Genomic DNA, 10,869 nt, shown 5'->3' on the forward strand with positions numbered 1-10,869 from the left:
ACACACACACACTCACTCACTCACACACACACACACTCTCACTCCATTGAAATGGAGACACACACACACACACACACACACACACACACACACAGGATCTACAGAGACTCTTTACTCTCAATCTATCTTGAGTCCAGATATCTCACATGAAAAGGCTATCACGCTAATGATTTGATTAGCAATGACATTAATCACTGATGAATTAAAATGCCTCTTAGGAGACTAGGAGAAACACCACTGAATGATTCCTGCTGGTTTATATTCAAGGACCTGTATGACTTTCTGTCTTCCATGAAACACAGTAGGGTCCAAAAGTCTGAGAGCACTGAAAATGCTTCTAATTTGCAACCCTATTAAAAAAAACGGAATGTATATATATATATTTTTTTTCTTAGGCCACCTAAATTATACTGTCACAACCTTCCACATTCGGTCTGACAAAACAATAAATAAATAAGATAAAATAACAAAGTACTCCCAGATATTCCGATATCTATAAATATATCTGTAACCAATTTGAATGAAAATTAATTTTTTTGAATTTCAGAATTGTATTCTTAGGCTGCACAACATTTGGTCGGACAAAAATTAAATAAAAATAATAAAATAAAATACTCACAGATCTTCACTATTATATTAGCTTAAGCAATTGATGTTTTTAATTTCCATTTTGAAAAATTTTCCCCATTACAAAATATATTTTAAGCATAACAATTTGACTGAAAATTTAAATGCATACTTCCTGGCATTGAACAATATTTTTTTCCATCTTTCAAATAAACAAAAAGGATAAAAAAAATAACTCAATGCGGTTCTTGTCTTTTGTGAAGGATTTTCTGCTTCAGACTTCACTACAGTTGCCCACAGTCCACCTACTTACTGTTTGATGCAATACTACACAAAACCGGAAAGCATGTGTGCAAATCACAAGCTCTTGTGTTGCCGAATGCAACAAGTCAGGGTGCATTGGGTGCGTTTATATCAGTTTACTGGAAAACAAAATCATGTTTCTGCAGATTCTATAGATTTCCACCCAAAAACTATACACGGAAAAACGTCTATCTGGACCTAAAAATCCCTGAGGAACAAAAAAATCTAAAACAAATTTGTCCTGTATAAAGGACATTTGGATCGGGAGGATACACAGCAAGCTACAACATCTGTCGTTCTCTTGTGACACCGCATGAACGTTGTGGAAACATGATCATAAATTCCATTAGAAACTTGGTAATAGATTTCTTTCTGTTCTGCTGGACGCGATCCACACAAACTCAGCAAACTGCCCTAAAAGCCTCACTGGATCTCAGATCCGTCTTTGAAGGGAAATCCCTGGATGTCGACAGGCAAGGGAGGCACATGCAATCTCAACGAAAGAGATTGAAATGGAGACAGAAATGTTCTCCAAGCGGCCTGAAGGCACAGCGCTCTCAGATTCACGATTGAATCGTTCTGGGTGCGAAACAAGTTAAGCTCTATTGACAGATGCGGTGACGTGCTGTTGATCACCACACGTCATTTCAACCTGTGCCTCAGTTTGGAAAAACAAGCAGAAATCACGATCAGCTGACACTAATGCACAGTTATTTACATGAGTACAATATAATACTGGATAGCCAAAGTATTGGAAATGTTAACTAAAACTACTACAAATCATGTTTAACTGAAATAATTAAAATTGTTATAGCAATTAAAATAAAGCTAAAAACAAATATAAAAACCTTAACTTAAATGAAAATTACATAATGCTGTCTTGGCAATTATTTCAAATAAATAAGTTGAAGTTCTAAAAAAATTAAAAAAAAAAAAAAAAAAAAAAAATTACAGCTAAGAAAAAAAAAACAATTAAAAAAATAATAACAAAGTATAAATTATAATTATAAATTATAAATAAATATAATACAATTACTAATAACTAAATTAAAATAAAACAAAAAAATATAATAATAAAAGCTACTTCAAAATACTAATAAATAATATTATATATACAGTATATATATAAACTTAAAAAACATAAAATAAAAATTAGCAGCTAATTCAAATAAATAAGTTTAAGATGAAGTACTAAAATTACTAAGACTAACATTGACACTAAAATAAATGACAGCTAAGGAAAAAACAACAATAATAAAAAAACTAACAAAATTACTAAAACAAAATGAAAACTGAACATATAAGCATAAATGATAGCCAAATATATTACAAATAACTTTCGGTAATTCAAATAAAGCTAAAGTCAAATCAAATAAATAAATTGAAGTACTACAATAAAAATAAATGAAAATTAAATATAAATATTTATAAATACAGTACATCTAAAAAAACTAAAATTATAAAAGCGCATGATAAACTTGAAATAAAACCAAAACTTAATTTAAAAATAAAAGCTAATTTAAAATATTAATAAATACTATAATGCTATAAATAATACTAAAGTAGCAGTATCAATAATAATGGGAGAAAAGTCAATCTGGGTCTGTCAAATGAATAAATGTAAGTATAAAACACAAAATAAAATGCACTGGCGAGCTTAAAAGCAGACATGTGATGTTTGTATGAATTATTTCATAAATAATGTGTCTTATTTGTGCTGTAAAGTTGTCTAAATCATTCTATTGAAACTTCTAGTTATGCATAACAGTATAATTCCTGCATTGAAATTCCTCCATCTAAACAGTACTTTGCATATAGTCATATTAACATCACTTTCTGGTATCAATGTGAAAGTAGGCTTGCTGCGATAGACGGTGTTTTTGGTTATACCGTTGTTAAGCCGCAACACCGGTTACATCATTTGCCTACCGCGGCACCGCCCCCCACCGTCGGATAGATTTTTTTATAGTAACAAAAATAATTTAGCCTAGTTCAGTTAGAGGACAGACACTTTTAAAAACTAAACGCTCAATGCAGCGTGCCGAACCGTGCGCGAACGACAGGAGACAGATTTTATTTATCACGTGAGGAGAGTGAGTCGAGCTGACTGACAAGAGTGAGGTGAGAAAGACAAGACGATGCAGAAGACTGTTTAGAAAGGAAATCCAAAAGCGCCTGTTTGGCAATATTTTAGATTTTGAAAAGCCTATTGACGAAGTTTTTTTAAACATTCCTTTCTTATTTATTTGGTTTCACAGTGTTTGCTGATTACTTTATTTAAACTTTGTGTATTTAATTTTATTTTACATCAAGGTGTATTTGCCGTGCCTCCAAGCTTTCTTATTCGTTTTGCTAATAAACGTTCTATGTTTCTTATTTATTTGGTTCCACAGTGTTTGCTGATTTTTATATACCTATTTAAACTTTGTGTAGCCCAAGTAATTTGTTATTTTATTAGGCATAGGCCTATATGGTGTATTTTTATTTGTTTTGTTAATAAAAGTTCTGAGTTTGAAGTTGTTGTTGCTTGAATTGAATCAACGCTGAATTGCCCCTAATTTGAAAGTGAAAGTAAAACGCGCATAGCGCTTTTTCAAGCTATTTGAAAGCCAAGAAAAGAGGGAAACTCAAACGAACTAACCCCCCACCCCAACGGTGAGACCGGTATTACCGGTGTTGTCACTCGTCGATTAACCGTCGTAAATTAAAATTTCCTCACCGTCACAACCCTATGTGAAAGCTAACAGTTAACCAGCTTTAAATGACCGTGATGGGAGTTTAAAGACTAGATATTGAGAAAGCATTTACTGTATCCTCTGAATCTGAATTCAGTTTGAATTGAGGCAGCAAACAGACTTTGACCTTTGTTGTCACACTAAGGGAGGCTGTCTGACAGCAAATCAAACTCATCAGATCAGTCCGGGCCTCTCGGTACCTTCTCATCATAGACGATGCCGGGCCGGATCTCGGGAGCCTGGTAGCCGGGTGTGCCCTCGACCCCCAGCGCTCCCTCGTGGAAGGACTGGCGCGAGATGCCGTAGTCGGACAGCTTGACGTTGACCGAGTCCTCCAGCTCCAGAGACCACACCAGGATGTTGTCGGACTTGAGGTCACAGAAGATGATGTTCTTCTTGTGCAGATACGCCAGGCCTGTGACGATCTGATAGGCCACTTTGAAGGTGAGCATGTGACCCAGCGGCACGTACTGAGAACCTGAGGAGCATCAGGCAATGAGGACAGATGCAAACTTCAGTCACACAAACCCATTATGATAACAGATTTCTTAATTTTTTTTGCAAACTATTAAGGCTTTGTTCACTAGTCTGATGCAATTAAAAGTCCAAATTTTCATGCCAAAAAAATTGCTATTCTCTGAAAAAGTTATAAGTGATGCAGATCTAAAGAATAGCAGATTATTAAATTATTTGCTGAATTAATTCACAAGGTTTTCACACACTGTTGCTGGTATTTTGGCCCATTCCTCCATGCAGATCTCCTCTAGAGCAGTAATGTTTTGGGGCTGTCGCTGGGCAACATGGATTTTCAACTCCCTCCAAAGATTTTCTATGGGGCTGAGATCTGGAGGCTGGCTAGGCCACTCCAGGACCTTGAAATGCTTCTTACGAAGCCCCTCCTTCGTTGCCCGGGCGGTGTGTTTTGGATCATTGTCATGCTGAAAGACCCAGCCATGTTTCATCTTCAATGCCCTTGCTGATGGAAGGAGGTTTTCACTCAAAATCTCATGATACATGGCCCCATTCATTCTTTCGTTTACACGGATCAGTCGTTCTGGTCCCTTTGCAGAAAAACAGCCCCAAAGCATGATGTTTCCACCCCCATGCTTCACAGTAGGTATGGTGTTCTTTGGATGCAACTCAGCATTCTTTCTCCTCAAGTTGAGTTTTTACCAAAAAGTTCTATTTTGGTTTCATCTGACCATATGACATTCTCCCAATCCTCTTCTGGATCATCCAAATGCTCTCTAGCAAACTTCAGACGGGCCTGGACATGTACTGGCTTAAGCAGGGGGACACGTCTGTCACTGCAGGATTTGAGTCCCTGGCGGTGCAGTGTGTTACTGATGGTAGCCTTTGTTACTTTGGTCCCAGCTCTCTGCAGGTCATTCACTAGGTCCCTCCGTGTGGTTCTGGGATTTTTGCTCACAGTTCTTGTGATCATTTTGACCCCACGGGGTGAGATCTTGCGTGGAGCCCCAGATCGAGGGAGATTATCAGTGGTCTTGTATGTCTTCTATTTTCTAATAATTGCTCCCACAGTTGATTTCTTCACACCAAGCTGCTTATCTATTGCAGATTCAGTCTTCCCAGCCTGGTGCAGGTTTACAATTTTGTTTCTGGTGTCCTTTGATAGCTCTTTGGTCTTGGCCATGGTGGGGTTTGGAGTGTGACTGTTTGAGGTTGTGGACAGGTGTCTTTTATACTGATAATGAGTTCAAACAGATGCCATTAATACAGGTAACGAGTGGAGGACAGAGGAGCCTCTTAAAGAAGAAGTTACAGGTCTGTGAGAGCCAGAAATCTTGCTTGTTTGTAGGTGACCAAATACTTATTTTACCGAGGAATTTACCAATTAATTCTTTAAAAATCCTACAATGTGATTTTCTGGATTTTTTTTCTCATTTTGTCTCTCATAGTTGAGGTATACCTATGATGAAAATTACAGGCCTCTCTCATCTTTTTAAGTGGGAGAACTTGCACAATTGGTGGCTGACTAAATACTTTTTTGCCCCACTGTATATATATATATATAATTACAAATTTTACATATATAAATATAAATCTAAATGATTATAGAATTTTGCACTGCTTAAACATTCACAAATGTTCAGAAGTGGCATTTATTTTACAATTAAATGTTATTAATATTATGAGTACCATTACATTTTATAGATTTTTATTTGCTTTATTATTTTTTATTTGCTTTATTATTTAAAAATAATTATAAATTATTTTTAAATGTATTTATTATATTTACATTTTTTATTTATTTGTTGTCAAAAGGAAAATATGCATTGTATGAAATCTTACATAGTTTATATAGTTTTTTTAAACTTCTTTATTAGCTAAATGAAATGAATACATGTAAAAAATTTATAAAATGTAAATGTATACATATATAATAAAAAAAAGTATATATTATATATATATATATATAATCTAAATGATTATAGAATTTTGGACTGCTTAAACATTCATAAATGTTCAGAAGTGGCATTTATTTTACAATTAAATGTTATTAATATTATGAGAACTATTACATTTTATAGATATTTATTCTTTTTTATTTGCTAAATGAACACATGAACAAATTAATTTATTTTTACATTTATTTATTATATTTACATTTTTTATTTATTTGTTGTCAAAAGGAAAATATGCATTGTATTAAATCTTACATAGTTTATATAGTTTTTTTTACTTCTTTATTAGTTAAATGAAATGAATACATGTAAAAATGTATAAAATGTAAATGTATACACATGTATTTATTGTATATATTTATATTATTTATTTTTTGATGCCATATTTATGATATTTATTATATTTATTTATTGCCAAATGAATAAACGCAAAGAAAAGAAAAAAAAATAAAAAAATAAAAAAAATTATATATATTTAATTATATTATATATTTTTGTAATCCATACATACATACATACATAAAAGCCATCAAAAATGTATTATAATATAAATGTATAAAATAAATACATGTATATATATATATATAATGAATATATATTTATATATACATACACTGTATTTTAATAATAAAACATAGGCCAAAGTTTTTTCTTAAAATCTTTAATATTCGTAAGTAATATTTTACTTTCAAATAAAAATGTATATATAATAAATAATACTATATTGTTGCATGATCATTATTGCTGATCTTTATATGTTTGGCGATGTTTTATGCAAACACAGACAAAGACAGGCTAATTCCTGTGCTTATGTCCATGCGTCACACCTTTGGCTCGCTCCTCCAGGATGGTGTTGAGGCTGCCCAGCGGCGCCAGCTGCAGGGCGAAGCAGAGCGGGTGGATGCTGATGCCCACCAGAGCCACGATACACGGGTGCTGCAGGGAGTGGAGCATGCTGGCCTCCTGACGAAACTCCGAGAAGCTGCGGGCCGCGTCCATCGACTGCAGGTGCTTCATCATGGTGTCTGTGTAGAGAGCAGTTCAACACGCTGTTATTCAGCTGCAGGCCTGAAGAGAGCAGCTCCGACTCTCACCTCAGGTCATGGAATAATTATCCATAATGAGAGCAAACACCATCACATTCATACGCTCACATCAGCATGCGAATCCACCTCAGTCTCTGTATTGGAAAATTACTGTTTCTCTGTGATAACGCATAACATGATGGCATCAGATGTTAATTCCACCCTACATTGATTCCATGGAACCATATACAGTAAATGTACTATGGTATTTACATAACTGCTTTGAATGACAAAACAAGTGATAGAACTTATTTTTACATGAATTCATTGAGCAAACAAACAAACAAACAATCATAACATAACATACACATTTTATTATATTATTTATGAATACATGTAAAAAAAGAAATATATATATATATTGTATATATATGTGTGTGTGCGTTTTCCCAAATGGACTTTATTAAACATTCATTTTAATGAAATATTGTATATACTATACAAATATACATATTTCATTATATTTTATTTGCTAAATGAATAAATGTTTTACATATATAATCCTACTTATTTCAGGATGTTTATTTATTTGCTAAATGAATAATTGTAAAAATGAATAAATGTACATTTCTTATTTTACTTTTTTTTGTTGTCGTTGCCAAAACTAACATATGTAGTTCATTAAATGTTATGTTATTTCTTTCATGAAATACTTGAATTTATTTCATGAAATGTTATATACATTTTATTTTTTACTTTATTTGCTAAATGAACACATGTAAAAATAAAAAGTACATTATTTATTTATTTGTGGCAAAAATGAACATGTAGTTCATTACATTTTTTATTTTTGTTTCATGAAATATGTGAATATATACAGTATTTCATGAAATTCTAAATATATATATATATATATATATATATATATTATTACTTTATTTGCTAAATGAGTACATGTGAAACATGAATATGTAAATGTATTTTTATACATGTTTATTTTTATTTATTTGTTGCCATCTAGGTACGTTTGTATTTCATTATATTTCATGAAACACATATTTCAGTATATTTATTTATTTGCTAAAAAAAAGTAAAAAAAAAAAAAAAAAAAGAAAAAATGTACATTTTGTTTGCTACTGTACTGTATTTACAATAATAATAATAATAATATAAAAGGCCAGAGGATTTTCTTGTATATTGATTGCTTTCTCTGGATGTGTCCGGCAGCTCAAACTGTGAGGTTAAAAGAGCAGCTGTCAAGGTTCAGCTTTTACGTAACACAGACTGACCTCTCTCATTAAGAGCTAAAATAAAAAGTCCAGTCCAGTCTGAGACCTCAAAGAGGAAACTCGTAACTGTTCCCTGACCTGAAAATAAATGTTCTGATTTATAGCTGCAGGGTTTGTACTGGCTCTGGTTACTGGCATGTACTTACAGAGCTGGTCTGGGGTTAAACTCCTAATGAGTCCGACTGCAGATCGTATCCCGCTGCGTCACACATCGCACTAAAAACTTGTTTAATGCCACGACAGTAGCTTGAAATAATACGCAAGGAGTCTGAATGCTGCTGAAAGGAGTTGAACATGCTTTTGGGGATCCAGGACGCTATACAGACATGATTTATGATCCGTTGGCTGACGGACCACCAGGCTTTGGTGATTTCCGCTCAAACTCAACAACCGACTCCTGAGAACCGAGGTCTGCTACTTCAGGCCAGTTTGCACCGACAGCGTTTCCTAGTCACATAAATCATGATCTATACTAACGTCAGTGTGTTTGGGTTTTTTTTAGGCCAAGGTGTTTTATGACGTCTTCACTGTATCGTCTCCTGCTCCAAAACAAACGGCAGAAACATGAACTGAAATCAAATCTGCAATGAAAATCCTCTTACATGTAATGCTTCTTCCTAACAGACTTCGTAGTTCAGAGAAATGTAATGTTAATCTTCTTTTATAAAGTGGATATATCCGACTCTGAAATCTGAAGGTTAAATAGCAAGTCTACATAAAGTAAAATATCACCTTTAGACTAATGGACCATATTAATTGGTATTATTCTTTAATTGGTAAAATGTGTGATTAGTATTAATAATAAATGCTATTACTTATTAAAATTGTTGCTTTTAAATCATATTCATGTCATATTCCAATGCATGACTTTGAGGCGTATTGCTTTGTTGACATGTTTTGCATTTAAATCAATACAATGGCCTTGATGCCATAATTATATTTGCACAATGAATTGTGATTTTAAATATTTTTCTTGCTTTTCTTGCTAATATCTAATGATCCATCTACTGTATACTGAAACATCTTATCAGTCTCTATCTGTATCTATATCTGGGTTTACAACTTTTCTTGTTGACTGAAAAAATAAAATAATATAAAAAATTAGATTGAAAATTTGTTTTCGGTGGAAACCAAAAATTAAAGCCATTTAATATCTTAACAAACGCACCTTTAACATATTGAAAATTATATTTGTAAATATTTTTTATCGCAATTAAGATTTTCTTTCTAATATCTAATTATCCATCTACTGTATATTACAAATATTATCAGTCTCTCTCTGCATCTATATCTGGGTTTACAACTTCAAACTTTTTAAAATCTTCGTCGTCAACTGAAATAGAATAAAATAAAATATAAAAATTAGATGGAAAAAAAACGAATCTAAAATCTAAAAAAATACTGAATTACTGAAATAAATTAAGATTAAGTTGAAGTACTAAAAACTGCTAAATAAAAGCTAAATAAAAAAGAAAAGAAAACAAAATCACAAAAGCACATAAAATTACTAAAACTTTAAAATGAAAACTGAAAGTATAAAAATTATTCAATAGTTCATTTTAAATATAAAAATTACATCTCAGATATATTTCATTATATTTATTTATTTGCTAAATCAATTTTATATATTTTAATTGTATTTATCTGCTGCCAAAAGGTCAAAAATATTGACTAGTTTCATTTATTTATTTAATAAATGTTCTTACAGTACTGTACTTATAATAAAATAAACAGGCCAGAGGTTTTTTCTTTTCTTGTATACTGATTGTTTGTATTTTTCCACAAGAGCAGATGAGGATTCTAGAAGCTTCCAAAGGGCAGATGCCAGCCGCTGTTGCCGTTGGTTACCATAGGGCACCACTTTACAGACCATAAACCTCCAGTGCATGAATGCACTCGACAAAACACAGCAAACCTTGAACAAGAAATGTCTGGAATTCATGAGGAAGATAAACTTTGTGTCATAAAAGTTAATGTCTTGATTTAGTAGCCGTCTTCATAGCAAAGAAACCTCTCGAATGAGCGGGAGGGAATAAATCTGCTGAGAGACCAATTCAAACAGCAGTGAACGCGGACGACGGAGAAACAGTCAACATCAAACGCTGCTGACGGAGAGAAACCTGCAAACCAAGCAGACTCTCACTCGCAGTGTGAGTTATGACCAACTGCGCATCAGAAAGAGTTGGGAGACGTTTGTCAGGATCAGGGAAGCGGACGGAGCGGCAGACAGAAGAGGTGCGAGGCCTTCAGGGTCAGAGAAAGGCAGAAACTAGCAGAGTGTGACGCATCTAAAGGGAAAATCATAACGATGGGATGTGCGGCTGTAAAACCACAGCTTATAAAGTCTGACAACCTTTCATAGCACTCAAAATGTACATTAACCTCCCCATTCTGCAGTGTTGCCAAGTCCGTGGTTTTCCTGTGGAATTGGGCTACTTTAAAGAGGTCCTATTATGCTTTTTCACTTTTTCAACTTTATAAATATCTGCGAAGTTACAAAGCTCAAAGTCCAATTCAAAAGGAG

The 10,869-nt window shown here is 33.3% G+C and overlaps 1 protein-coding gene and 1 long non-coding RNA gene across 2 annotated transcripts in view; one reads left to right on the forward strand and one right to left on the reverse strand.

The window, feature by feature from the left end:
- Positions 1 to 10,869, reverse strand: part of LOC107553777 (leucine-rich repeat serine/threonine-protein kinase 1-like) — an 89,558-nt gene that overhangs the window by 22,735 nt on the left and 55,954 nt on the right. The window contains exons 23-24 of the mRNA XM_016236084.1: positions 6,859 to 7,056; positions 3,806 to 4,083 (exon numbers count right to left, since the gene is read on the reverse strand). Of these exons, the coding sequence (XP_016091570.1) occupies positions 3,806 to 4,083; positions 6,859 to 7,056 (476 nt within the window). The remainder of the gene's footprint in view (positions 1 to 3,805; positions 4,084 to 6,858; positions 7,057 to 10,869) is intronic.
- Positions 8,528 to 10,599, forward strand: LOC107553813 (uncharacterized). The gene is made up of 3 exons (XR_001604995.1): positions 8,528 to 8,754; positions 8,848 to 8,949; positions 10,137 to 10,599. It is a non-coding gene; the product is annotated as an uncharacterized lncRNA (long non-coding RNA).

This window comes from Sinocyclocheilus grahami, unplaced genomic scaffold (assembly GCF_001515645.1).
Source record: "Sinocyclocheilus grahami isolate Dianchi unplaced genomic scaffold, SAMN03320097.WGS_v1.1 scaffold481.1, whole genome shotgun sequence".
In the NCBI taxonomy this organism is placed as follows: Eukaryota; Metazoa; Chordata; class Actinopteri; order Cypriniformes; family Cyprinidae; genus Sinocyclocheilus; species Sinocyclocheilus grahami.